Source organism: Podarcis bocagei (assembly GCF_964188305.1).
Source record: "Podarcis bocagei genome assembly, chromosome: 10".
NCBI lineage: Eukaryota > Metazoa > Chordata > Lepidosauria > Squamata > Lacertidae > Podarcis > Podarcis bocagei.
The window spans coordinates 8,723,338-8,750,937 of record NC_138135.1 but is presented as its reverse complement, the minus strand read 5'-3'; the positions used below and the strand labels follow the sequence as shown (position 1 = coordinate 8,750,937).

Here is a 27,600-nt window from a genome sequence, read left to right as displayed (position 1 = left end):
GGCAGGAGTCTTTCCCAGGAGTCTTGTGTTTGGGCAGTGGGTTGGGGAGAGGGTATTTTTCTGCCTGAGTGAAGAGCTTTTAGCCTGCAGTTGTTGATTTTAATATTTTATTTTCTTGAACTGTGTTGTATGGACACTGTTGTCTATGATCTCCGCCAACAATTTCTAGACCATCTATGTATTCCAACATGGAAACCAGAGACAGAGGTTGTTGTTGTTTAGTCATTTAGTTGTGTCCGACTCTTTGTGACCCCCTGGACCAGAGCACGCCAGGCCCTCCTGTCTTTCACTGCCTCCCACAGTTTGTTCAAACTCATGCTGGTAGCTTCGAGAACTCTGTCCAACCATCTCGTCCTCTGTCGTCCCCTTCTCCTTATGCCCTCCATCTTTCCCAACATCAGGGTATTTTCCAGGGAGTCTTCTCTTCTCATGAGGTGGCCAAAGTACTGGAGCCTCAGCTTCAGGATCTGTCCTTCCAGTGAGCACTCAGGGCTGATTTCCTTCAGAATGTAGAGGTTTGATCTTCTTGCAGTCCATGGAACTCTCAAGAGTCTCCTCCAGCACCATAATTCAAAAGCATCCATTCTTTGGCGATCAGCCTTCTTTATGGTCCAGCTCTCACTTCCATACATCACTACTGGGAAAACCATAGCTTGAACTGTACGGACCTTTGTTGGCAAGGTGATGTCTCTGCTTTTTAAGACACTATGTGAGTCAATTTAAAGGTTAATCCACAGCTCCATTCCCCCCCCCCCCATTTCTCCCTTCCCCATCTCTAGTGCTGAATTGGAACAAACAGCAATCAGGTTTTCTGTGAATTGCCTTTTGATCTGATTTAACTTAAAGTCTATTAACCTTCATTTCTGTAATCCTATATTCCTAATTAATTCTCACCTTCTCTCTTTCACTGGTGCATATGAGGAGGGCTGAATGCTTTAAGAAATAATTTCAAATATTTTTATTTTATTTCATTCCAAATAACTAGGGGCAGGGGTGTGAACCCACCTCATATTACCCTATTTAGTTCAGACCTCTGCAATGAGAAATGACTTGCTGGAGGATAATAATCTTCATTTTTCTCTCCTTAGGGTGAACAAGGCATGCCAGGCGCAGAAGGACCAACAGGCTTGAGGGTAGGAATGGCAGGGTAACAATGTGGCTGGTGTTCTGGAACGGGAAAAGTGAACAAAAGGCTAAAGGCAAGGCAGCCTTTGCCAGCTTGGTGTGTTTCAGATATTTTGGATTACAACATTCTGGGTTGTGTCTGGGCTGCACCACTGGTGATGGTAGACCCCATGACTGATTGCTCTTCCATACAATAACTTCCCCCCCTCCAAACTCATATTTCAGGGATAAGGCTTGGCTAGAATATTTAGATGAAAGGGACCCCATGGGTCATCTAGTCCAACCCCCTGCTGTGCAGGAATCAAAGCTAAAGAATTCCAAGCAAGTGGCCATCTAACCTCTGGTTGAAAACCTCCAATGAAGGAGAGTCCGCCATCTTCCAAGGGAGTCCGTTCTACTGTCAAACAACAACAACAACAACAACAACAATAATAAAAAAATATTTATACCCCACCCATCTGGCTGGGTTTCCCCAGTCACTCTGGGCGGCTTCCAACAGAATGTTAAAATACAATAATCTATTAAACATTAAAAGCTTCCCTAAAGAGGGCTGCCTTCAGATGTCTTCTAAAAGTCTGGTAGTGGTTGTTCTCTTTGACATCTGAAGGGAGGGTGTTCCACAGGGCGGGTGCCACTACCGAGAAGGCCCTCTGCTTGCTGCCCTGTAACTTGGCTTCTCGCACTGAGGGAACTGCCAGAAGGCCCTCGGTGCTGGACCTCAGTGTCTGGGCTGAACGACGGTGGTGGAGACGCTCCTTCAGGTATACTGGGCCTTTGAGGCCGTTTAGGGCTTTAAAGGTCAGCACCAACACTCTGAATTGTGTTCGGAAACATACTGGGAGCCAATGGAGGTCATTCAAGACTGGTGCTATGTGATCTCAGTGGCCGCTCCCAGTCACCAGTCTAGCTGCCGCATTCTGGATTAGTTGTAGTTTCTGGGTCACCTTCAAAGGTAGCCCCACATAGAGCGCATTGCAGTAGTCCAAGCGGGCGATAACTGGCGAGACAGTCTGTGGGCCGAAAGGGTCTCATCCTGTGCACCAGATGGAGCTGGCAGATAGCTTCCCTGGACATAGACTTGACCTGTGCCTCCATGGACAGCTGTGAGTCCAGAATGACTCCCAGGCTGCACACCTGGTCCTTCAGGGGCACAGTTGCTCCATTCAGGACCAGGGAGTACTCCACACCTGCCCACCTCCTCTCCCCCACAGTACTTCTGTCTTGTCAGGGTTCAACCTCAATCTGTTAGCCGCCATCCCATCAGAATTTCCCCCCGTAATGTTTAGTTGGACTCTTCTTTCTTTTTGTTTGAATCCTTTGGTCTGAATCCTCTTCCCTGGAGCAGCAGAAAACAAGCTCGCTCCATCTTCTATGTGGCCGCCCTTCAGATGTTGGAAGATGGTCATCACATCACTTTTTTTCCAAATTATGTATTAAAGAACGGCGAGGCCTAAAAACTGTTCTTGTCCAGCACAAGAATGAGAGTCCTGACCGTTGCTCAGACCTGAGTTCCGAGTGCACGGCCCACACCTGCCCCTCTCGGGGAGGAAAAAATCCCACAGCCCCTTTTCCTGCAAAGTGTGTAATGTGAGATGTTTGCAAGCTCACCTCTTGCATGGGCTTTGCTATGGACAATGGTGTTTTGTGCTATCTTCTTTTTCAATCTAGGGCAAAAAAGGCCAAGATGGGGTCAAAGGAGAAAAGGTAAGGTGTCTATTACTTTCATCTTATAGACGGGAAAGTACAGGATGTGTTTTTGTAGCATAGAATGAGAATCTGCGGTCTGTCTTTTGCAGGGCGAGCGTGGAGAGGCAGGGGTGAAGGGTCTTCAGGGAATTGCGGTAAGCCTCTCTTCATTTGAAGCTGATATTTTGATGATCTTCCCCAACCCGTTTCTGAGTTTTCTATGACTGTTTTGTCAGGAGAGTTCTGCTAACATGATCTAAATTAAGAACCACCATTTTTTCCAGTCAAGGACAAGCCATCAGCTCATAAAGTATACAAGCAGAACATTCAATGCACCCTTCATTATTTTTGCTAGTCTGATCAGAGAAACCACATCGTTGTAGGTAATCAGACAGTTATGTCCATCTTCAGAGGAGAGATGGGTGCTGAACAGCAACAGGACCCTTTCAGTAGTGATGCTGCATTTAAAAAATGTCTTCCCCAGAGATGTCCAGCTGCAACCTTCACTGTATTGTAGGCACCAAGTGAGGATCGCTTTATTTTTAATGACAGGATCGCTTTATTTTTAATGACAAGTCATTTGGATGACATTTGTTGCCAACAGTATTATGGGCTGCAATAATAATAATAATAATAATAATAACAATAATAATCTGCCACCATTTGATTTGGCTGGTTGCATTTTAAATATGCATTTAATTACTTTTCTGTTGCCTGATGCTTTGCATTTTCCGCAATCAAATTAAGAATGGGAATGATTGCTAAAATGAGATTTAATGAAAATCAGTTAGGAAGGATTTGAGGAAGTCATTCAATAATGGAATTTAATTTGTATTTTTAACCGCAAGAAGTTTTGAATGTATGTTTGTTTTTCTTTTTTATATGTTTTGTTATTTGTTTGTTATTTCGTGTTGTGTTATATTTGTTATAATTTTGGAAAACTAATAAAAAATGGGGGGAGGAGGGAATGAGATATACGGTGCATAAACAGTATATATCATAACAGGCCAAGCCAGATCATAAAACTGTAGAGTTGGAAGGGACCCTGAGGATAATCTAGTCCAACCCCCTGAAATGCAGGAATATGCAATTGTGCCATACGGGGATCAAACCTGCAACCCTGGCATTATCAACACCACTCTCTAATCAACGGAGCTATCCCGCTCCAGGATCTGAAAAGGCAGTCAACTCCAGTTAAAGACTCCGCCCCCAGACCTTCCAGGCTCCTCCCACGAGTGATGAGATTCCACAGGCCCCGCCCCTGGAACACCAGGTCCCGCCTTAGCTTGACTTATCAGGTTCTGCTCCTGGTCTCATCCTGACTCTTAGCTCTTTGGCCCACTCCACTTTGGAGCAACCCTCTTCTCCGACAACAGCAAAGTTTACAAGTGGGAAAAAAATATAGAGACACACATACTTAAATTACACAATAAAACAATTCTATCAAAACACACACATTTTCAATTTCTCTCTCTCTCTCTTTTTTTTTAGGGTCTTCCAGGTCCCGTTGGGCCCAAAGGAGACCAAGTAAGTGAAAACAGCATGGAGAGACCATTGGATCACAGTGGCGAGAGGAAATTGGGGTGCGGAGTCATTGGGCGGCCAGAACTGATATTTGATGCTCACCTGGGGTGTTCATCGTGGACATAGGCCATAGCATTCCAGGCTGTGGGCACACGGTTGGGGAACCTTTGGACTGCAGGCCAATCATGGCTTACCGGGGAACCCAATTTGGCCCATGAAGCTATTTTCCCCATCTCAAAAAATTACACAAAACCAAGCAGTAGTAATAAGAAATTGGGGTCTGAAGTTTCAAACAAACTCAAAAACAGGGCAGAAACTCAAAAACAGCGCTGAGGCGCTCCTGACTGCTGATGTTAAAGAAAGGTATGAAAACCTCGCGAATAAGTTTTAAACATAGCCCTGTTTAAGAGGACCAAGCAATAGTAATACAAAATTGAGGTTTTGAGTTTGAAACAAACTCAAAAACAGGGCAGAAACTCAAAATTTCTTATCACTGCTGCTTGATTCTCTTAAATAGGGCTATCTTTAAAACTTGCCATTGAGGTTTTCATACCTGTTTCATAAACTCGAGGAAGCGTATTCAGCCCTGCTCTTGAGTTTGTTTGATATCACTTAAAATCATTTAAGGTTTATAATTTCTTTATTTCCTTCTGAGGAAACTGATTAGTTCAGTGAAACGAGCTTTGTAGCCGGCATCTCGTAAAGTCTTTGTTTAATTCTAGGTCAATTTTTTGATTTTTGTTATTTAATTCAATTCTATAGTCGATTACTTCTCGTTTCAGGGATTTTTACGGTAATTCTTTTGTTTTGGTTAATTTCATGGTTCCGTGACTGTTTTTTTTCCACTCCTTCCTCCATCTCAGCTGGGTGGGAAGGTGGGGTTCAATTCTGCATTGGCTGCAGCAGGACTTAACCCTCGCTTGACATCTGACAAGCACAGGTTAAATTCTGCTCAGTTTAGTTGCACATACCTGTCCCCAGCAGGGAACAGGTATGCACAGCCCAACTAAAGCCTGCAATTTTGCAGCCTTCTTTCTCCTGCCCGACACTAAGCAGGTGGGGACAAAAAAGCTCTTTGCTTGCTACAGCACTGGGCACAGGTCTGGCAGCGCCCCTTGTCCTATAGTTCCCAAGCGGCTAACAGACTGAGGTTGAATCCTGGCAAGACAGAAGTACTGTTTTTGGGTGACAGGGGGTGGGCGGGTGTGGGGGATTCCCTGGTCCTGAATGGGGTAACTGTGACCCTGAAGGACCAGGTGCGCAGCCTGGGATTCATTTTGGACTCACAGCTGTCCATGCAGGTGCAGGTCAATTCTGTGTCCAGGGCAGCTGTCTACCAGCTCCATCTGGTACGCAGGCTGAGACCCTACCTGCCCGCGGACTGTCTCGTCAGACTGGTGCATGCTTTAGTTATCTCCTGCTTGGACTACTGCAATGCACTCTACGTGGGGCTACCTTTGAAGGTAACCGGGAAACTGCAATTAATCCAGAATGCGGCAGCTAGACTGGTGACTGGGAGTGGCTGCCAAGACCACATAACACCAGTCCTGAGAGATCTGCATTGGCTCCCAGTACGTTTCCGAGCACAATTCAGAGTTTTGGTTCTGACCTTGGAAGCCCTAAACGGCCTCAGTCCTGTGTACCTGAAGGAGCGTCTCCACACCCATCGTCCAGCCCGGACACTGAGCTCCAGCGCCGAGGGCCTTCTGGCGGTTCCCTCATTGCGAGAAGCGAGGTTACAGGGAACCAGACAGAGGGTCTTCTCGGTAGTGGCGCCCACCCTGTGGAACACCCTCCCTTCAGATGTGAAGGTAATAAGCAGCTATCCTATCTTTAAAAGACATCTGAAGGCAGCCCTGTTTAGGGAAGTTTTTAATATTTAATGCTGTACTGTTTTTAACATTTGATTGGGAGAGGCCCAGAGTGGCTGGGGAAACTCAGCCAGATGGGCGGGGTATAAATAATAAATTGTTGTTGTTGTTGTTGTTATTTTAAGCACCCACTTGCTAGCTGATTTTCAGGTGCTTTGGAACCCTGTGCAAGAGAGCTTGAGAAAGTGGGTAGGACAACCCCCTGTCAATCATGGTCCACATGTGATTGGCAGGTGTGCCATTCTGACCTGCCAAATTTGGCCCATGAAAACAATCCTGGCCTGTGGAATCAAAAGTTCTTCCCAACTCTGAAATGGCAGAAGTTAGTGTTCTACCTTATACGGCTCCCTCCTCAGTTCAGATGGGCTTTCACCCCAATACGCGTGGCCTAGATTTGCACCCTTAACACACCCTTTCCTGCTAACCCTGACTTTCCCCCTTCCTTAACAGGGCATCCAAGGATTTCCTGGTGCTCCAGCTATGGGTGTAAGTGTATTTTAAATTTTTTTGCGGTGATTAGGAAGGTTTCTCCAGCCCAAATCATAATAGTTCCATTGGAGTGGCACGCAACAATACCATCAGAAGCTGTCTCATATTAGGTCAAACCCTGGGTCTCTCCAGCTCCATATTGTCTACACTGACTGGACCACTTATAAACACCACCTCCAACTCCTCGAAAGATTCCATCAACCGTGTCTCCGAAAAATTTTACACATCCCTTGGGAAGACAGGTGAACTAGTGCCAGTATACTGGAAGAAGCAAAGATCACCAGTGTCGAAGCAATGATTCTTCAACATCAACTTTGTTGGACTGGTCATGTTGTGCAGATGCCTGATGATCGTCTTCCAAAGCAACTACTCTATTCCAAACTTAAAAATGGAAGGCGTAATTCTGGTGGTCAACAAAAGAGGTTTAAAGACTCTCTCAAAGCAAATCTATAAAAATGTAGCATAAACACGGACAACTGGGAAACACTGTCCTGCGAGCGCTCCAGTTGGAGAACAGCCTTTACCAAAGGTGTCATGGGCTTTGAAGACGCTCGAACTCAGGACGCAAGGGAGAAACGTGCTAAGAGAAAGGCACGCTTGGCAAATCCACACCGTGATCAACTCCCACCCAGAAACCAATGTCCCCACTGTGAAAGGACGTATGGATCCAGAACTGGCTTCCACAGTCACTAACTCATTGTTAAAACCGTGTTTATGGAAGACAATCTTCCTCAGCTCTGAGTGATCGCCGAAGAAGAAGAAGAAGAAGAAGAAGAAGAAGAAGAAGAAGAAGAAGACGACGACAGTGGTAGTATGACTTCCCTTGATCAAAACACTATACTTCAGTTGAAACGGCCTAGAATAGCGTTTTTTTGTTGCTGCGTCACACTGTTGACTAATGTTCAGCTTGTAATCCGCTAAGACCTCTTGATTCTTTTCACACGCACTTCTGGCAAATCCTCACCGTGATCAACTCCTGCCTGAAAACCTATACCCCTACTGTGGAAGGATGTGTGGATCCAGAATTGGCCTCCACAGTCCCTTACGGACTCACTGTTAAGACCGTGTTCATGGAAGACAATCTTACTCAGCTATGAGTAAGAGAAAAAGATGACTGACTGACAGAGGCTCTCTGGGGTTTTAGATAGGGGGTTTTCCCAGCCCTAAGCTGGAGATTCTGGGGATTGAACCCAGGCATAGCTGTCAACTTTGCCCTTTTCTTGCGAGGCATCCTATTCAGAATAAAAGAATTTCCCTTTAAAAAAGGGAAACGTTGACAGCTATGAACCTAGGCCCTTCTGCATGTAAAACAGATTCTTCTACTGAGCCATGGCTCTTCTTCATACATGCCATTAGGAGCGCGAGATTTTCCATGCCTGCCATTGGGGTGGGGGGTCAGGATATTCCTGGCCTTTTCCTGGATAAGCAGCTGTCCCTGGAGCACAGAATAACATGTGGCAGAAGTCGCCGCTGCCAAGCAAGCAAAGCTAAGATTGGGTGCAGAGACTCACCTGTGGTTTCTTTCTCTACAGGTGGTGGGACCTTCAGGCAAGAAAGGTGCCAGGGTAAGTGGGGCAGGGGAATGCAAGAAATGTGGGAGGCTGTCCATTTTGGGGGAGGAAGACCATTTTTCCAGCAAGGTTTTGCCGGGAAGCTGCGGATTTAAGAGCATTGGGCGGGTGTTTGCCTTCTGTGCCATTAAAAGAGCTTTCCTGGATCAGATCTTCTTGGCTGTCCTCCTAAGGCTGATAGCACACCTTGAGAGAGAAGAATCACATCCAGATGGGTGGCTTTCAAATCTTTAATCTCCAGGGGATGCTTTGCAACATCATTGCACCTGCCAAGGAACTGTAGATTCCCTTGCGTGCTGCAAGGGATGTTGGGGGCATGTACCTATCCCAGCTTTCCTATTTTTCTGGGGGGAGAGTTGCTCCTAATTGCATGAGGGCTAATGCTATGCTGAACGTGCCTAACAGAGGCCAGAAAGCATAGAATTGTAGAGTTAGAAGGGACCCCGGGGTCATCTAGTCCAAACCCCTGCAATGCAATTCTCTCTCTCTCTTTCTTTCTCATCACTTTATATAGGGGGATTTGGGGCCAATTGGCCCTCCAGGTCCAAAAGGAGACCCAGGGGACCAAGGAGAAAAGGGGGAGAAGGTCAGTGTATTTATTATTTATTTAAAGTGCTAGCCTTTTGTTTTTCTGCAATTGTCATTTGTCTCACAATGCAAGTTCTCCAGGAGATTTTATGTATAGATGCACCACTTTTCGGGGAAAAGGCAGCTTACGAAAGAGATTTAAAAAAACAAAAAAAATACTTTAAAAATACAAGTAAAAGCAATCCAATTGCAAAGATAAAAGAAAATAAAGGTCAGACGTTTGAAACAGTTTGAAAACCCAACTCCCAATGCCTTTCTCAAAACACCAGTTGAAACTAAAATGGCCCTGAAGTTTGCTTTTCAAAGGGCTACATGTGCTTCTTTTTAGGATGTAATTTCAAAGATCTGGAGCCACCACTAAAAAAGCCCTGTTTTGATTGCCCACCATCATGATGGAACTTGATGGTGGGTGGGTTAGGAGGGCCTCAGAGGCTGATCTTAAAGCCTAGGCTGGTTTATATGATCGCAGGCCGTCCTTCAAATCACTTGGTCCCGAGGCATTTAATGCTTGAAAGTCAACGGCAGCACCTTGAGACCCAAAGGTCTACCATCGTCACGGGTGTCCATATGCAGAAATTAAAGCTGCAGAACCTCTGTCCTGGCCACATCTGGTTTGGTCCCCAAATAATGGTCTGAGCTCCCTTTTCTTTCAAACGGGTTACCCCCGTTGCATTTTAGGAAACAGAAAAACAAGTGAGCTCTGGACTTGCTACCCTGCAAGAGTATTTCAGGATACGGTGAAAAAGGTTCAAAGTGGGCTGTATTTTTGCCTTGATCTCTGCAGGGAAGCCCGGGATTTGGCATTCCAGGACAGTTGGGGCTGAAGGGCGAGCCAGGAGAAAGGGTGAGTTGGGAAATTGGGCAGCAAGTGTCCATCAAAGGAGGAGAGACAGGAAAGTGGGGGCAGAACTGGAATGAAGCAAATCTGGCTTTTGGGAGTGTTCCTCTCCTCTCTGCCCTTCCAGGCACACCGTATTTTTCGCTCCATAAGACGCACCTAATATTTAGAGGGGGAAAGCAAGAGAAAAAAAATTCTGTGCAGAGCATGTAAGCGGCTCTCGCTTTTCTTGCTTTAAACCCTTCCGTCCCTCCTCCCATTTTGCTGAGAAGCCAGCAGAGCAAGTTGCGCAGCTCTCGCTGAAGCCAGCAGAGCAAGAGCGATGAGGGACGAAAGGGAGCCCTTACAAGGGAGCGCTGAGCAGAGCCTGGCAGCGGCTCTTGCTGGCTTTTCCGGGAGGTGTGGGAAGGGACAGAGGGCAGCCCGTCAGTCCCTTCTCCCACCTCGCGGAAAAGCCCCCAAGAGCTGCACACACGCTCCACGCGGCTCTTTAAAGAGAGCGCTGAGCAGAGCCTCCCGCCTGCATTCGCTCCATAAGACACACACGCATTTCCCCTTACTTTTTAGGAGGGGGAAAGTGCGTCTTATGGAGCGAAAAATACGGTAATTTGAAAGCTAAGTTTGTGGGTTTTCCTATGCTGGCTTGCACATGGAGCAAACACTGCCTTGTGCATATACCTATTTTAATTCATAGTTTGATTTATGGGGATTTTTAACGTGATACTGTTTATGTAAACAATGTTGCTTTCTGGACTGCCATGTTTTGAAATGAATCAGCATTTGAATAACAGCATAGGAGGCTGGCTTATACGTAAAGTCAGAACGTTGGTGCGTCCAGCTCTGACAGGCAGCAGCTGTGTAGAGTTCGAGACAGGGAGATGCATTCAGAACAGATGCTCTGCCACTGAAATTCAGCTGTACCCTTAAGTTAGAGGAGGCTACCTTAAACTGAGCCAAACCAATGTCCCATACAGCTCAGTACTGACCTCAATTTGCAGTCTTTGCAAGTCCTGGGAGTTTGGCAGGCTCGATATTTAGAGGAACAACATTCTAGCCATATTCCCTGGCCCCCAGGGGTGGAAATGGGGCAGTGCCAACCTTGGCAAGGCCTGTCTTACTATGGCGGTGGCTTCCATGTTCTGGCGAAATCTTGCAAGAGTTCCACGAGATCTCACGAGATTTTGAAGGGCTTGAAGGGACACGGGTGGCGCTGTGGGTTAAACCACAGAGCCTTGGGCTTGCCGATCAGAAGGTCGGCGGTTCGAATCCCCGCGACGGGGTGAGGTCCCGTTGCTCGGTCCCTGCTCCTGCCAACCTAGCAGTTCGAAAGCACGTCAAAGTGCAAGTAGATAAGTAGGTACCGCTCCGGCGGGTAGGTAAACAACGTTTCCGTGCGCTGCTCTGGTTCGCCAGAAGCGGCTTAGTCATGCTGGCCACATGACCCGGAAGCTGTACGCCGGCTCCCTCTGCCAATAAAGCAAGATGAGTGCCACAACCCCAGAGTCGTCCGCAACTGGACCTAACAGCCAGGGGTCCCTTGACCTTGACCTTTAGCAAGATCTTGCCAGAACCGCCACAGCTACCTCTTGTTTCTCCAGGGGCATTTATTTTTGCCACCTGAGGCGGTTGCCTCAGCCTGCCTAATGGATGGGCCAACCCTACGAGGATCTCGGTCACTTCAGGCATTCATTCATTTTGGTTGTTAGTGTCTTCCCCGCAATTCATGTTTTGCCAGTGCATGTGGTATATTCCTGACTAACCTTTTCAATAAATTTAACAGGGAAACGTTGGCTTGTCCGGGAAGCCAGGGCAAAAGGTGAGGATGCAGCTGACCAGTGCAAGGCGCAGAATACTTTAACAATACTTTTTAGCCAGGTTATTCAGAGAATTTCACGTACGGTATGTCACCAACTCTGACAACAAGCCTGAAACTAAGCAGGTATTTCTCTTAATCTTCATAGCATATGGACTAAGCTACAAACTATAGTCGTAGTTATGTAGCAGGTGCCTTTAAGTGCAATCTGTATGGTTTAAATGGATTGTCAGCATGGTTCATTTTAAAATTTGAACTGGATGGGCTTATTCCCCATCCTTCAGGAGGTGTGAAACAGCCTGGTTTTCATCCGGACCCCAGTGTATGGGCAGGGGAGGGGAGAAAATCACCACTAGTCCTGGAAAATCCTGCCAACCTAGCAGTTCGAAAGCACATCAAAGTGCAAGTAGATAAATAGGTACCACTCCAGCGGGAAGGTGAACGGCGTTTCTGTGCACTGCTCTGGTTTGCCAGAAGCGGCTAATCATGCTGGCCACATGACCCAGAAGCTGTAAGCCAGCTCCCTCGGTCAATAAAGCGAGATGAGCGCCGCAACCCCAGAGTCGGCCACGACTGGACCTAATGGTCAGGGGTCCCTTTACCTTTACCTTTAGACCTGGAAAAAGCTCCCATTGGTGCCAATGGGAGCTTTTTCCCCTCTGGAGCTTAAGAGGTAGGGTTTTTTCAGGACCAAGAAGAGGGAGGAAAAGGTAAAGCTTCTCTTCTTTGTGCACTAAACTCTCAATAATAACTGACACACACATTCTGCAAGTCAGAATAAGGTTGCTGTTGCCAGGGGAGGAGGGAGAAAGAGGGGCAAAATAGACCCACATCTTGGCTATTGTTTACTTCAGGGGGAAACTGGTCCAAAGGGTGAGAAAGGTGAGCAAGGACCGTCTGGAAGACCTGGGGAGCCCGGCCTAAGAGGTAAAGATGTAAGTAGAAACTAAAAGTACAAATCTGGGGAGCTGAACTTTGCAATTTCTGAACCAATGACTAGGGGAGGAAGTATGCGATTATTTAGCTCAGGGCTAGCCAGCATAAATTGCTGGATTACAACTCCCATCATTCTTTTTTTTTTTTAAAAAAAATATTTTTATTGGTTTTATTAACATATCATTTCCAACAGTCATATAACATAACTTCTTATCTTATGCAATGTTTTAGACTTCCGTCAACACCTCTGATGATTTTTCGTTCTTTCTCACTTATTCTGCATTTCTTAATTTCCCTATTACTCTTAATTATCATTAACTAATAATTTTCCTCGTGGTCTTTCTTGCAATATTTCAAATAATCCTTACAAAACTTATTGTAGTCCCACCAGCGTAATCTGTTCATTACCATTATATTTCAAATAGTTCATATATTTACTCCAGCCTTCTAAAAATCTCTGGTCCTGCAGGTTTCGAACCCTTCCTGTTAATTTATCTAATTCTGCATAGTTCATCAATTTCATCTGCCATTCTTCTTTCGTCTGTACAACTCCCATCATTCTTGACCATTGGCCCTAGGCTGCTGGGAATTGTAGTCTCTCAGCCTCCCATCCCTGCTCCTGATAGTGAGGTCAATTACATGCAAATGTAGTCCTGTATCTCAATGACTTTTTGCTCGGGGTAAACGGGTACGAAAATCTGGAACTGCAGGTTGTAACCGCAGCATATTAAGTGACAAAGGAACGTAGGGATGAACATTTCAACTTGTTGACACTAACTGTGAAACATCCGAAAATGGATGCTTTGAATTCATACTAGGGAGAGTCAGGGAAGAGGGGTAACCTGGCGTCTAGGTAACAGCTTGAGAAATCTAGCCTTGCTTCTAATCTCTTGCAATATAAACCCACTGAGTACTTAAACCAGGGGTCGGCAAAAAATTTTAGCCGTGGGCCAGTCCACTGTCCCTCAGACCTTGTGACAGGCCGGAGAAGCCACACCAGCAGGGGCTGGGGAACTGGAAGAAGAGGCGAGGGGGCAAGTAGTCCTTCTCCCAGCCCCAGCCCCAGCTGCTGCGCTTACTTCCCAGGGGCTGCCACCGCCACCACCGCTGCTGCTTCTCATGGGTAAGCGGCGCAAGCTCATCCGCTCCACTCTCTGGCCCACAGGAGCACCCGGCGGCGGCGGCAGAGGGAAGGTGAGCGGCGCAAAAGGGCTGGCTCCAGAGAGGGGCTGCTTAAAATGGTGCTCAGCCAGCTCAGCCCTGTCAGGAGTTCAGCCTACACTCGAGTAGGACCCCGGCAGAGACACATGCCCGACTGGCATGTTCTCTCCCTCCTGGTCTTTCAATCGGGAGTTTCAAAAGCTTTTTTCAGCCCGAACGTTACAGCGACCGATGCCAACCGACACCGGCACACTTAGGGATCCGCAGAGTTTGTGCACCTTGCGTGACAGACCTCAGCATTTTGGCTAATCTACTTTATTTACATATAAACACACACGGGGCACTGCAACATGGCTCCCTCTCTCTCTAACATCAGACAGCAAAGAGAGAAAGAATAAAGGACAATAGTCCCACTTCAAGGGACACAGTAACACAAACATCCTGTCTCCGTCACTTCCCACTCTGTGGAGTCAAAACATATACTGTCATGTGATAGACAAAAATCCCATGACTGCAATCATGGAGCAGGAATTCTAACAAGCCCAGCCCCCTTCCTCCTCTAGGCAGGGCAGGGAGAAGCCAGGAGGAGGGAGGGAGGAGGCGCCACCGCTGTGTGTGTGAGGGATAAGGGGGAGGGAATGGAATGGCGCAGAGGGGGGAAATGGCGCAGCCCGAACGAACAGAATCCCCACGCTGATCCATGGACAGTCCATGGGCCAGATGCTGAAGGCAATTGGGCCTGATCTGGCCCATGGACCTTGGTTTGCCGACCGCTGACTTAAGCTAACACATGTAGTTGCATCGACAATTTTGCTCTGTTTTCTGGGGCCTTTCAGGGCATGGTAATGCACAGTCTGTGTAAGATGTCTTAATAGGGCATACCAGGGCTTTTTCCCAGACAGGACTCAGTGGACCCTCTCAGATGCGTACTGTTGCCATTATAAGAGAACAAGGCAGGTGCTCATGTTGATTTTCAGCACCTCTTTTTCTAGAAAAATAGCACTTCGTGGCATTACAGGGGCGCATCTACAGCTCTCAAGCGCCTAAGAGGGTATTGCATTGAGCATCGGTCCTTCTGTCCTTCTAGGGGGAAGCAGGCACTCCTGGTGAGACTGGAGAGAGAGGAATTCGGGTAAGGAATCTCTCTGGACTTGCATGCTGTTGAGACTTCAAACTCTCCATAGCTACCCTGCGAATCCTCTTTCCCTGACACACTAGGTTTTTATTTACCTACAGGTAGTATTTTGATGTATGGGGATTTTGTGGGAATGTTCAGGGATGCAGGAGAGGATATATTGTTTGATTATAGCCTTTCCAACTTGTGTAAACAAGTTCACAGTTTAGCAGAGTAACATTCCCCTTTTTAAACTCAGCGGACATGTTTGCTCAGGCTTGCTAAAGCCTCTATAATAACTGTTCTGGTATTTCCCCCTTATTCCCTCATAAAAGATAAGACACGACACAGTCGTCTATAAGTGTATAAAAAGAGTTTACTCACACATCATTCTGTTCACATTTGGATCCCAGAAGGCAGACTTAGCTTAGGAAAGTAACATAAACCTGGAAACTATCTCATAAGGAGACAATCCCTTTGTCCTCTCTTGGCTGGAAGAGAGCATCTTTGGCTAAGCAGATGCTGCTTCTTCGACGAAAGTAGTCATAGAGAGATGACTGCCAGTCCTATGCTTTTGTTACCTGCACAGGTGAGGCCACGCCCACCTCTAGTCACATGCAGAGGAAGTCTGTCCCAGCCCAGAAGGAAACAGGAAGTTTATCTGCTGGCTGGACAAACATTCCTCCCCATGTGTAAACATGTTCACTCTAGGAATGTTGTACTTGACTGCTCTTGTGTTTCACATCCCACAGATTTGTCTGCCCAGGAGCACTCAGTCCTGTCAGTCAGACCCTTGTCCACAGCTCAGCCCCACAGGCGGAGCAAACTCAGTGAGGATCGAGCCCAAATTGCTCATGTCCCCTCCATTTTTCTGCAGGGTCCTTTGGGTCTGCCAGGACGTCCCGGAGAGCGAGGGATGAAAGGAGAGGCGGGAGAAACGGGCAAGGATGTAAGTTGGATACCACGAGGATTGTGCAGTGGGGGTCGGAATAATTCTGGCACTTTCGGCAGCAAGTTGCCAGAATATTAATATTTTCAGCACTACAGCCTGCCTCGAAGAAGAAAGATCTACAAATCACATAACGCAGGCGTGAGAAACCTCTGCCTTGTGGGGACACATGTGGACCCCTCTATCTGGCTTTTGGGATTTCCCAAGGCCCTGCACGTGCTCACACTTTCCTCAAGTGCTTTTGCCCTCCTAGAACATGTCCTTAAAACTGGGGTCATGTCCCTTGTTTTCCTGTCTGAAGGAGGGAGAAATGTGTGTATGTGTGTTTAGAAATCTCTGGCAAAGCTAAGAGTGGCCCCCACTGCTCCGCCCACTTTTGCCTCTGGCCCCACCCACCCCTGGCATGTGGTCCTTGGGCTGAATAGGCCTCTTGCTGCAGTCTTGTTGCTGAGCAACAGCGTGCAGAGCTCAGTGGGGTGGGAGACCAGCCAACCAGAGGAGCCCTTGAGGTGTACTTGCCTAAAGCTAAACTGAAGTCAGGTCCAGTCCTAGGGTTGGGCAAACAGCAATCCATGTGGGTCAGAAGTTCCAGGGGTCAGGGAATCTGATGATCATGGGGCCAAGATGAGCAGGAAGCTCATTCTGGGAATGGGGTTGAGAGATGACCTAACCTGGGGAGAAAACAGCAAAGACCTGATGAAGAGAGCAAAGCAGAGATTATATTTTCTGAGAATCCTCCGGAAAAACAACCTCTGTTGATGGCATTTTACCATTGCACTGTGGAGAGTGTATTAACTTATGGTCTGTGTGTGTGGTTTGGGAGCTGCATGGTCAGGGAAACAACAATGCTGTCCAGGGTTGTGAAGACCGCAGAGAGAATAATTGGGTGCACTCTCCCCACCTTGGATCAAATCTATGCTTCCAGGCAGTGCCATAAGAAAGCTGCAGAGATAGCGCAGGATAGTGCGCACCCCAGAAATGATCTCTTTCAGGTTCTGCCTTCTGGAAGAAGGTACAGGGTTAGAAAGACTAGGACTAGCCGCCTGAGAAACAGTTTCTACCCAAATGTGATTTTGGTTTTAATCGCAGTGTAAGGAGCCTCTATGGGAGTATATTGTATTTTAAAATGGGGTATGAGAGTTTTTAGGGGGCTAACCAGGTTGGGATAGCTGGAATAGCAGGCTTGTTGGTTTTTGAATGTCTGATGTAGTTTTTTCAATTTCATTGTTCTTGTTATGTACTGAGGTTTTCACCCTGGGCCGGCAGGGGGATACTGTAGATAGTTTTCACTCAGGTCCACATATGCAAATAAGGGATTGAAAGTGACGTTCAGTGATTGGATAGTTACAGAAAGTGGTTACTGTTGCGTTGTAGTGGAGCTCTATATAAGCAGACTGGCTGAACCCTTCAGTTCAGTTCTGTTCTGGCCTGTGAATAAACAAGAGCTGTTTGAAGAATTGCTGTGACGTCTGATATCTTCACCCACAACTTAACAGTTCTGTATGGGACAATGACAATAAAGATGATCGTATCGTAGGGCCAGGAACTACAAGCACTGTTTCCAGCGTCTGACTGCTGCTGGAAACTCTGCTTCAGAAAGTTGCAGCCAGCTGGTTCCCATCCGTGCCTCCTCCTCCTCTGTATCCTTGAAGGCTGATCAGGTGCAAGTGGAGTCACTCCGCTTTCTCCCCCTTCAGGCTGCTGTTCTGCAGGCGAAGCTGACTCCAGGCCCATGACAGTACCCCATGCTTGCATGAAGGTGTAGCTCTGTGAAGTGGCCATGCTGAAACTTGGGTCCAGAATATATCGCACTGTGTTGCCCCAGTTACAGAGAACGTTGAATGGAGAGTCTGTTGGCAATTACAATGAAATGTTGATAATTAAAAATGTAAGATGAGCTCTGCTGGATCAGGCCAGTGGCCCATCTAGTCCCGGATCCATGTCAACCGTCCCTTATTTGGCGGGAAAGTCCCTTATCCCAGCGCTGTGTCCTGCTGCTGTCCCTTATTGATGGATGTCCCTTAAATTTCCCGGGTTTCAAAGGAAGCAGCTCCTCTCCCTCTCTCCCTGCCGGCCAGGGAGGAGGGAGGCTCCAACTGTGTTGCTTGGCTGCATTGCTCACCCAATAAGGAGTCTAAGAACGACTGGGGGGGTGGAGCTTGCATGCCTTGTGCCACGTTGCCTGGGGACTCGCCTTTGCTCAGCGCTTCCCAGTGGAGAGGTGACAGTGGTTTTCCTTGCTGCATCCCCTTTGCTGGGTTGCTGCGCTGTGGGAACCACCGCTTGAGGCTTCGTTTGGCTGCTGGCTGAGCTTTCTGCCTTTGGCTTGGAGTGGCTCAGAAGCTGAACATACCTGTGCTTGGGAAATCCCTTATTTTGGCTGCTGATCCCTTATTTTTGAGGCTGCTGGTCCCTTATTTTCAAATCTGTAAGTTGACAGCTATGCCAGGATCCCGTTCCCAGATGCCAGTGAGAAGCCCACAAGGAGAATATGATTGCAAGAGCGCTCTACCCACTGGTATTCAACTGGTACCTTTGACTGTGGAGACAAAGCATTAGCCATTATGACTAAGTAGCTGCCAGTAGTCTAATTCTCCATTAATTTGCCTGACCCGCTTTTAAAGCCACGCAAGGCACTCATCCATGGCAAGCAGAGTTGTGGATTTGTGAACGCCTGCTGCCACACCAAGGGAGATTGTGAGCATTCCATTCTACCCGGACACTGAGGTCCAGCGCCAAGGGCCTTCTGGCGGTTCCCTCACTGCGAGAAGCCAAGTTGCAGGGAACCAGGGAGAGGGCCTTCTCGGTAGTGGCACCCGCCCTGTGGAACGCCCTCCCACCAGAGATCAAAGAGAACAACAACTACCAGTCTTTTAGAAGACATCTGAAGGCAGCCCTGTTCAGGGAAGCGTTTCATGTTTCATGCATTACTGTACAGTGGTACCTCGGGTTAAGAACTTAATTCATTATGGAGGTCCGTTCTTAACCTGAAACTGTTCTTAACCTGAGGTACCAGTTTAGTTAATGGGGCCTCCTGCTGCCGGAGCACGATTTCGGTTCTCAACCTGAAGCAAAGTTCTTAACCCGAGGTACTATTTCTGGGATAGCGGAGTCTGTAACCTGAAGTGTCTGTAACCCGAGGTACCACTGTATTATAATATTTTGTTGAATGCCGCCCAGAGTGGCTGGGGAAGCCCAGCCAGATGGGTGGGGTATAAATAATAAATTATTATATTATTATTATTCATATGCAGCTCTAAAGGAGATGGTGAAGTATCTCAGCTCATCACCTGCTCCTCTGACTCCTCTTTCATTCTGCTTTTCTCCTCCTCCTCCTAGGGAGCCGGCGGAGAGAAAGGAGACAAGGGCGAATCCGTAGGTTTGCAAATTCTCCTCGTTAGCCTTGCATGAGAGCCATCAAAGGCATGCCTTCTGCATTCATATCTTGGGTGGTGGTGGTGGTTTCCATGTCAGCATATGTACGTCTTGTGTTTCTGCAGGGACAGCCTGGCCCCCCTGGAACTCCTGGAAAGACCGTGAGTAATGCTTGTTCTCCTGGGGAAATAGTGCAAGATGGGAAGAAAGAGATGGTGTCTCATTCCTTGGCAAACGTGGCACAGATCAAAAGCCAGGCTAACTGGGGAGATTTGCTCCAGTCGAGGACTTTATTAAGGCCCAGGGATTGTATACTCATGGGGGTGGTAGATAGTGGATGCAGGACCCTGGGCAGGAGGCCGGGAAATGTTGGTCTCCTGGGGTGAGAAACTTGGAGGAGAAAGCAACACTCCCAGGTGAGAGCTGAGACCTCCATTGGTTCCCAGTGACCTTGGAATTACCTTGGAAGCCCTAAACGGCCTCAGCCCAGTAGACCTGAAGGAGCGTCTCCACCCCTATTGTTCTGCCCCGACACTGAGGTCCAGCTCCAAAGGCCTTCTGGCGGTTCCCTCCCTGCGAGAAGCCAAGTTACAGGGAACCAGGCAGAGGGCCTTCTCGGTGGTGGCACCCGCCCTGTGGAACGCCCTCCCACCAGATGTCAAGGAAATAAACAACTATCTGACTTTTAGAAGACATCTGAAGGCAACCCTGTATGGGGAAATTTTTTATGTCTGCTGTTTTATTGTGTTTTTAATATCCTGTTGGAAGCCGCCCAGAGTGGCTAGGGAGGCCCGGCCAGATGGGCAGATGATAACAACAACAACAACAACAACAACAACAACAACAACAACAACAACAACAACAACAACAACAACAACAACAATTTAGTATTCATACCCTGCCCATCTGGCTGAGTTTCCCCAGCCACTCTAGGTTAAAAAACAATACAGCATTAAATATTAAAAACTTCCCTAAACAGGGCTGCCTTCAGATGTCTTTTAAAGATAAGATAGCTGCTTATTTCCTTCACATCTGAAGGGAGGGCATTCCACAGGGCTTTATTTACTTTATTTGCTATATTATAAGTAATAAATTATTATTATTATTATTATTATTATTATTATTATTATTATTATTATTACCACTACTACTACCTTCTGTGGGTGCTAAGGGCTAAGAACTACTTTTAAGAACTCTGTTCTGTACTTTTGTAATTTGTGTAGCTGCTTTTGTTTTTTTAAAAAAATATTTACATTAGTTTTCGGAATCTTACTCTATTATGGAAACCTTTAGTAAAAAGAATGAAAGCCATCTACATCACCCCCCCCCTTAAAAAAGAAGAAGGAGGGAGTACTTGGAGAATATGGCCAAGCACCTACAAGAGGTGCTTCTCCTCTCTGAAAGGGGCTTTCTCCCCTCCCCACGTTCTTATCAATGTTCCTCTGACAATTGTAGGTTCTTCCTCTGAAAAGCAGCGTTGCCGTCAAAGGAGAGAAGGTACCACTTCTTCCCCTACTGAAATATTAGTGATATGACTGAATGTCTTGCATGACTTGGACAAGTTCATTGGCTCGTGTAGAAACCCTTTGTGCATCTCCTGGGGGGTATGGTCTTAGCTGCCGTTCTCCACCTAGAGTGGAGAACCTCAGGCCCTGGTCCAGAGATGGATCTCCAGCTGTCCGCAGTGCTTCTTGGATGGAACGACTCGCCACAGAGAATGCCAGTCCGTGGCTTGGATGCCCTTCATTCCACCGGAATCTGTAGAGGCAGATGCCAGATTTCTGTGAAATGAAGCCCATCAGGCATGGGTTCCCTCTTCGCCCTTCTCGCTTGAGAGCCCATCAAGCGAAGACTTCATGGCATCCTCAGTCGACCGTGTTGTGGTTGCCGCAGAACTGGAAGAAGACATTGAAGCGAAGCGCCCAGATGTTCCTGGTGGTGGTGCCAGTTGTGGAAGACATTGAAGCGAAGCACCCAGATGTTCCTGGTGGTGGTGCCAGTTGTGGAAGAGCAACCTGGTCCAAATCTTATCAAGGAGCACCCTGCCACACACAAAGTCCAGGTTCACCAGCACACCACTTCACATGTAGGCAGCAGGGTAACCTATTTACAGAAAATAATTTTGAGAAAGCCCTGATGTCTGGAGACAACCCACACCAAGGGCTCTGGACCCTGCTGTGGGGTGGTGCTAGGGGTTCTGCCCTTACATATGGATGTAAGAAAAGGCTTGCTAGGGCAGAGCAGAGGTCCATTTCACCCATCACAACCATAGTGGCCAACCAGATGTATCTTGGGAAGCCCACAAGGAAGACCTGATTGCCACAGACCTTTCCTGATGTTTCTCAGTGATGCTGGGCGTAGCATGTAGATGATAATCCACACCATCTCAGAGGCAGCTGCTGGGAATTGCAAGTGCTCAGACCTGTGGGAATGTTCAGGGTGGCAGGAGAAGGGGATATATTGTTTATTAATATCCTTCCTAACTAGCGATTAGGGACGAGGGTGGCACTGTGGCCTAAACCACTGTGCCTCTTGGGCTTGCCGATCAGAAGGTCGGCAGTTTGAATCCCCACGACAGGGTGAGCTCTTCAGTCCCAGGTCTTGCCAACCTAGCAGTTCGAAAGCACACCAGTGCAAGTAGGTAAACAGGTACCACTCCGGCGGGAAGGTAAATGGTGTTTCCGTGCGCTGCTCAGTTTCGCCAGAAGCGGCTTAGTCATGCTGGCCACATGACCCGGGAAAACTTGATTTATTATTATTCAATCAATCAATCAATCAATCAATCTCTATTACGGTCCAGAGACCCAACAAATCGTTACAAAGCAATGCACAATTCAGACAGCCTACTTCCAAGTTAAACAAGCATTTTGTTCAGACTTAAAGATAGGGATCATTGATTCTTGCGACCACCAATAAAAACTTTGCCACTGCTAATGTTCTAGCGTTTGTCCGATCTTCCAATAATTATTCATTATTATGTTTCTATCCCCTTCTTACCTTCTTGTAATTATTGTTTAAGTTTATATCCCACCCTTCTTCCCAAAGGAGCCCAGGTTGGCAAACACCCAGCTGATAAAAACAATAATATTTAAAATACAATAAATGCATGTTTAAAACATTAACAAGCTTGAAGGCTGTATCATGAATTGTGCAACCCGCTTTCTTCTGAGTTGGTTGGTTGCCATTCTTGTATCTTGCAGAAGCAAATGCCACAGTATAGCTCTGTGCTGTGCGAAGAAATCCTTTATTTTCTTTTTTCTTTTTTGGCAGTTCTATACATATACATATATATATATTATTAAATTATCTGTTTTACAATTTGAAATACACATTTAAACGTCCTTAAAATATGAATGACTTCCCTTCTCCTCTTTCCATGGTTCGTTTTGCATATCATAAATCCCTGCGTATTTTACAAAAACCCAAACCATTCAGTATTCCATTATTGCATCCATCAAAATGTATTTACACTGTTGAATTCAGCTTGTCAAGAAATCCTTTATTTTCTTTGTCCTGAATCATCCAACCTTCTCCACTGCCGCAGCAGTATTGGGTTCTCGTATTATGAGACAGAAAGAAAACCTTCACTTTCTTCACACAACGCATTATTGTATACATCTTTGGGTCATTCCACAACAAATCAACGCAAAAAACAAGGGTTTTGCCACCAGCCGTCTCAGATTTTGATGAAACTTGGTGTACACCCTTACCTTATGGTTGAAAGAAACCCCCTTAAATTTTTTTCCTCTATCTCAAACGGTTTTAATTCTATAGCACTTCAAATTCTAAAATTTTGTTAGAAGACATAAGAGACCCATAAATTTTATTTTTTTTTTTTTTTTTGAGAAAGAGCATGTCTTTGAAATAATTTTCACCATCAAAAACTTTTGATTCCATCATGGAAAATTTAGGTTTTCTAAACCTCATTTTCCACCAAAAAACCCTACATTTATACATTTTTAAGGCATTTATAAAATATTTTGAGTGGTAGTGTATTTTTTCCTGAAATCCTCATCATGTTATTGAGCTCTGTGTAAAATTTCAAAGAGATCTGATCGTTGGTTATGAAGAAAAGAATTAAAATGCACACAAGACAGAGGATCTCAAGAGGGACAGAAACACAGATTTCACGAAACTTTGAAGTGCTATAAAATTAAAACCGTTTGAGATAGAGGGGGGAAATTTAAGGGGGTTTCTTTCAACCATAAGGGAAGGGTGTACACCAAGTTTCATCAAAATCCGAGACGGCGGGTGGCATGACTGCGTTGAACTGACGTGGAATGACCCCCTTTATCCTTGCCTCGTATCTAAACTACCAAACTCTGCATGGTATAAGCTTCCCTCCTGGGGAGTTTCTGTATCTGCTTGATCATTTCTGTGGCCCTTCTCCGTCAGAAGATCTCAGGGTCGCAAAGGAGCCGCTGCCTTCGTGAATGTTCTGTTTCAAGGTCTGTACTTGAACTGACAGATTGATTTACTCACCTGTTTTTTTGCTTCTCTTCAAAGGGAGACCCTGGGCCACCTGGCAGAGAAACAGGCATCAAGGTAAAACCAGACAAATGTTGGTTTGCATGTTGAAACACATTGATCAGCGCTCTGAGAGGGTGGGCATAAAATGAAACTTCTCAGTGGCAGCTGGAAGCAAATTCCTTCCTTCCTTCCTTCCTTCCTTCCTTCCTCCCTCCCTCCCTCCCTCCCTCCCTCCCTCCCTCCCTCCCTCCCTCTTCCTTCCTTCCTTCCTTCCTTCCTTCCTTCCTTCCTTCCTTCCTTCCTCCCTCCCTCCCTCCCTCCCTCCCTCCCTCCCTCCCTCCCTCTTCCTTCCTTCCTTCCTTCCTTCCTTCCTTCCTTCCTCCCTCCCTCCCTCCCTCCCTCCCTCCCTCCCTCCCTCCCTCCCTCCCTCTTCCTTCCTTCCTTCCTTCCTTCCTTCCTTCCTTCCTTCCTTCCTTCCTCCCTCCCTCCCTCCCTCCCTCCCTCCCTCCCTCCCTCCCTCCCTCCCTCCCTCCCTCTTCCTTCCTTCCTTCCTTCCTTCCTTCCTTCCTTCCTTCCTTCCTTCCTTCCTCCCTCCCTCTTCCTTCCTTCCTTCCTTCCTTCCTTCCTTCCTTCCTTCCTCCCCCTTCCTTCCTTCCTTCCTTCCTTCCTTCCTTCCTTCCTTCCTCTTTCTTTCTTTCTTTCTTTCTTTCTTTCTTTCTTTCTTTCTTTCTTTCTCTCTCTCTCTCTCTCTCTCTCTCTCTCTCTCTCTCTCTCTCTTAATTCAATCTTTATTGGTTTATAATCAACACAGACACACAGTGAAAACAAACAAACAAAAACAGCACATAACTCATAAAAAAAGAAAGGAAAGGAAACACTACAACGCGAAAACACAAAAACATTTTAGCCATCGACTTCTGACCTCCTTGTTGTGGGTTCTTCGTTTCCTTGTTACTTGCCTATATTTTCAACAAACTTCACCTTTATTATATCTTATTTGTGTTCTTTATACCTTATGCAATTCTGAGAGTTATTCAAAGCATTCTAAAGTTTTAATACGGGGACAATGTTCTTTTAAATATTGCCTATAAATCTTTTTAAACTTTTGGGTGAATCTATCCCTGATCTTTTCCGTCATATTCGCTAGTTCCATGTATTAAAGCAGTTTAACTTGCCATCCCTCTTTTGATGGGATTTTATCTCCTTTCCATCACCTGGCAACCAGTATCCTTGCTGTTGCTGCATACAAAAAAATCCTTCTTTTCTCTCTCAGGATGTCTGATGCCATAATACCTAAGAGGAAGGCTTCAGGGTTTTTTTTTTATAAATATTGTTTTAAACAGTTTTTTAAAAATTCATTATATATAAGTTCCCAAAAGCTCTTTATTTTTTAACAACCCCACCACATGTGGACATTGTTCCCTCTAGCTCTCTACACACCTCCAGCAAAAATTTGAGTTGGTTTTGTACATTTTGGCCAATTTGCTGGGGTTGATGTACCATCTGTATAGCATCTTCATAAAGTTTTCTCTTATCGTAAAACAAGCCGTAAATTTCAGTTCCCTTCTCCATAAATTTTCCCATTCCGCCACCTGTATGTTATATCCAAAGTCCGTCGCCCACTGCACCATAACCAATTTTACTTCTTCTTATTTTACTTCCCAGTCTAACAATAGCCTGTACATTTTGTAAAGCAATTTGTCATTATTTTTCAACAGACCTTTCTCTAACTCCGATATTTCCATTGCAAAACCAGGTTTTTTTAATCTACCTTAAAGATGTCGTTCAACTGGTGGTATTGTAACCAGTCTGTGAGATGATATCTTATATCCTCAAACATTCTCAGTTTTAATTGATTTTTGTCCTCCTCTAGCAGTTTCAAAGGTGTGCCATTTTGGGGGCTTAAAAAGGGCAGTGTGTGCATCATTTTGAAGTTGTGGTTTCAGGTGCAAGAAGCATCAAAGGCCAAGTGAAATATACTTGTAGCTGAGTGTTGATTTCATGCTCTTTATTTCAGCTCATGGTCATCAGTGAGTGAGTGAGTTTCCCCCCAAAACCTCTGGCTATATATACATTATTTACACAATGGGTACCACGTGCTTGGCTGATTCAACTCCCCTCCTGGAGCCTGATTGGGCTGCTCCTGCTAATTCACTCCCTCCTGGAACCGGATTGGGTGGCTCCTGCAGACCAATCAAGTTGCTGCTTTCTAGGATCCTACCAGCCAATTATTCTAGGATCCAAGCTCAGTACATAACACCAACCCTGTCCCAAAAGCAAAGATCAGGAACCTGTAGCCATCCAGATATTGTTGGATTCTGATTGTTTTATTACATCATGTCTATGTCACCTTTATTATTATCTTTTTCTGCTTTGCTTGGAAATCGCTTTGGGGCTTTCTTGGTAGGGTGTGCATATTTAATAAACCCAAACCTACATCTCCCATCAGCTCTGAGTTGGGGCTGATGGGAGTTGTAGTCCCAACAGCATCTCTGGAGGTCCACGAGTTTGCTGTCTCTGGACAGCAGCCAACATCTGGATTCATCCTATGGTTTATGCTCTGGCTGTATATACCCATCTGTTCTGAATGGGAAAATGTATATTGGTTATGCACAGTCGGATCTCAAACCCATATGCATCTAAATGGGTAGGTCTGAGGGGAATCAAAGGAGCTCATGTTGGGAAACTGTGTACGTGCAGCTACTCAAACAGAATCAATTAAGGTTTGGCAGACAGCCAGAAGGCAATCTGAAGGAGTTAGGTCTGCCTGGTGATAACAGAAACATGGAGACAGCTCCCTGATTGGTCAAGCTCTCTCAAGGGAGTGATAATTAATGGCCTACTAACTGGTAGTTTGGAGTTCAGTGGTTCAGTGTGTCAGTGAGTGTAGGAGTTGTTTAGTCGTGTCAGAGAGAGCTAGCATAAAATCCGTGTTCTGTTCCTGTAAATAGTCCACTGTATATAATAAACACCTAACTACAAGTTCCTGATTCCTGCTTCGTCTATCCTGTCTGCAGCCAAGTTGCCAACTGCTTCCGTGGATTCTGCGTTGACTCTGCTAGGTCTGGCTAAGGTCCTGCAACTAGTCAGAAAGTTGTGAAACACCAAATAGGTTTTGCCAATAGCTCAGTTGCTGGAATATAAGTATAAAAAGCAGGAACTTTATAAAGGAAGCAATGGGACATGGGTGGCGCTGTGGGTTAAACCACAGAGCCTAGGGCTTGCCGATCAGAAGGTGATGGGGTGAGCTCCCGTTGCTCAGTCCCTGCTCCTGCCAACCTAGCAGTTCGAAAGCACATCAAAGTGCAGGTAGATAAATAGGTACTGCTCCAGCGGGAAGGTAAACAGCGTTTCCGTGCACTGTTCTGGTTCGCCAGAAGCGGCTTAGTCATGCTGGCCACATGACCCGGAAGCTGTACGCCAGCTCCCTGGGCCAATAAAGCGAGATGAGTGCCGCAACCCCAGAGTCGTCAGCGACTGGACCTAATGGTCAGGGGTCCCTTTTCCTTATAAAGGAAGCAGGTATTACATTTCACTTTCCTTTTAACCTGTCCTAATATCCTCCCAGATTCTGAACTCTTAAAACTCTGCATTTGCTGCCAAGCCTGTCCCGTCACTTGAATAAAGATCTTTTTCTTAATTACACTTAAGAGTCTCTGTCTGGATCTAGACACATCAGAGAAAGGTTTCAGTTAAACGCGTTGTAAGCTTTGCATGAGAAATCGGGTTGGCGAAAACGGGACTCCACAGCGCCACCTGGTGTTGTTGAGTTATAATGCATATACAGTCCACATGGGGACACTGCAGCTGAAAACTATTTTTTCTGTCTCTTGCCTTTGCATTGCACATGATGAACAATCCTGTTTATGACTACTGCTGCCATTTGTTCCGAGTGCAGGATCTGGAAAGACTCTTCGAAGCTTATGGCATCAAGGTAGGTTACAACCTACTGAATGACCTACCGAGAGACAAAACTGATTCTGGAATTAAGGTTATGGAAATTAAGTCTGGGGAACTATGTACCGGGAGCAATTTTATTTTTAAAGTTCTTTTTTATTTTTAACTAGTTTTTAACTTTTCAATAAAATTA

General features: G+C 46.1%; 1 protein-coding gene across 1 annotated transcript in view; it reads left to right on the top strand.

Moving 5' to 3' along the window:
- LOC308596891 (uncharacterized protein) overlaps nucleotides 1–27,600 on the top strand; it is a 233,865-nt gene that overhangs the window by 93,954 nt on the left and 112,311 nt on the right. Inside the window, exons 36-52 of the mRNA XM_081212195.1 lie at nucleotides 1,089–1,133; nucleotides 2,794–2,829; nucleotides 2,922–2,966; nucleotides 4,303–4,338; nucleotides 6,657–6,692; nucleotides 8,228–8,260; nucleotides 8,781–8,852; nucleotides 9,639–9,698; nucleotides 11,473–11,508; nucleotides 12,360–12,440; nucleotides 14,690–14,734; nucleotides 15,594–15,665; nucleotides 19,005–19,040; nucleotides 19,166–19,201; nucleotides 20,496–20,537; nucleotides 23,547–23,585; nucleotides 27,409–27,444. Coding sequence (XP_081068321.1) covers nucleotides 1,089–1,133; nucleotides 2,794–2,829; nucleotides 2,922–2,966; nucleotides 4,303–4,338; nucleotides 6,657–6,692; nucleotides 8,228–8,260; nucleotides 8,781–8,852; nucleotides 9,639–9,698; nucleotides 11,473–11,508; nucleotides 12,360–12,440; nucleotides 14,690–14,734; nucleotides 15,594–15,665; nucleotides 19,005–19,040; nucleotides 19,166–19,201; nucleotides 20,496–20,537; nucleotides 23,547–23,585; nucleotides 27,409–27,444 — 786 coding nt within the window. The remainder of the gene's footprint in view (nucleotides 1–1,088; nucleotides 1,134–2,793; nucleotides 2,830–2,921; nucleotides 2,967–4,302; nucleotides 4,339–6,656; nucleotides 6,693–8,227; nucleotides 8,261–8,780; nucleotides 8,853–9,638; nucleotides 9,699–11,472; nucleotides 11,509–12,359; nucleotides 12,441–14,689; nucleotides 14,735–15,593; nucleotides 15,666–19,004; nucleotides 19,041–19,165; nucleotides 19,202–20,495; nucleotides 20,538–23,546; nucleotides 23,586–27,408; nucleotides 27,445–27,600) is intronic.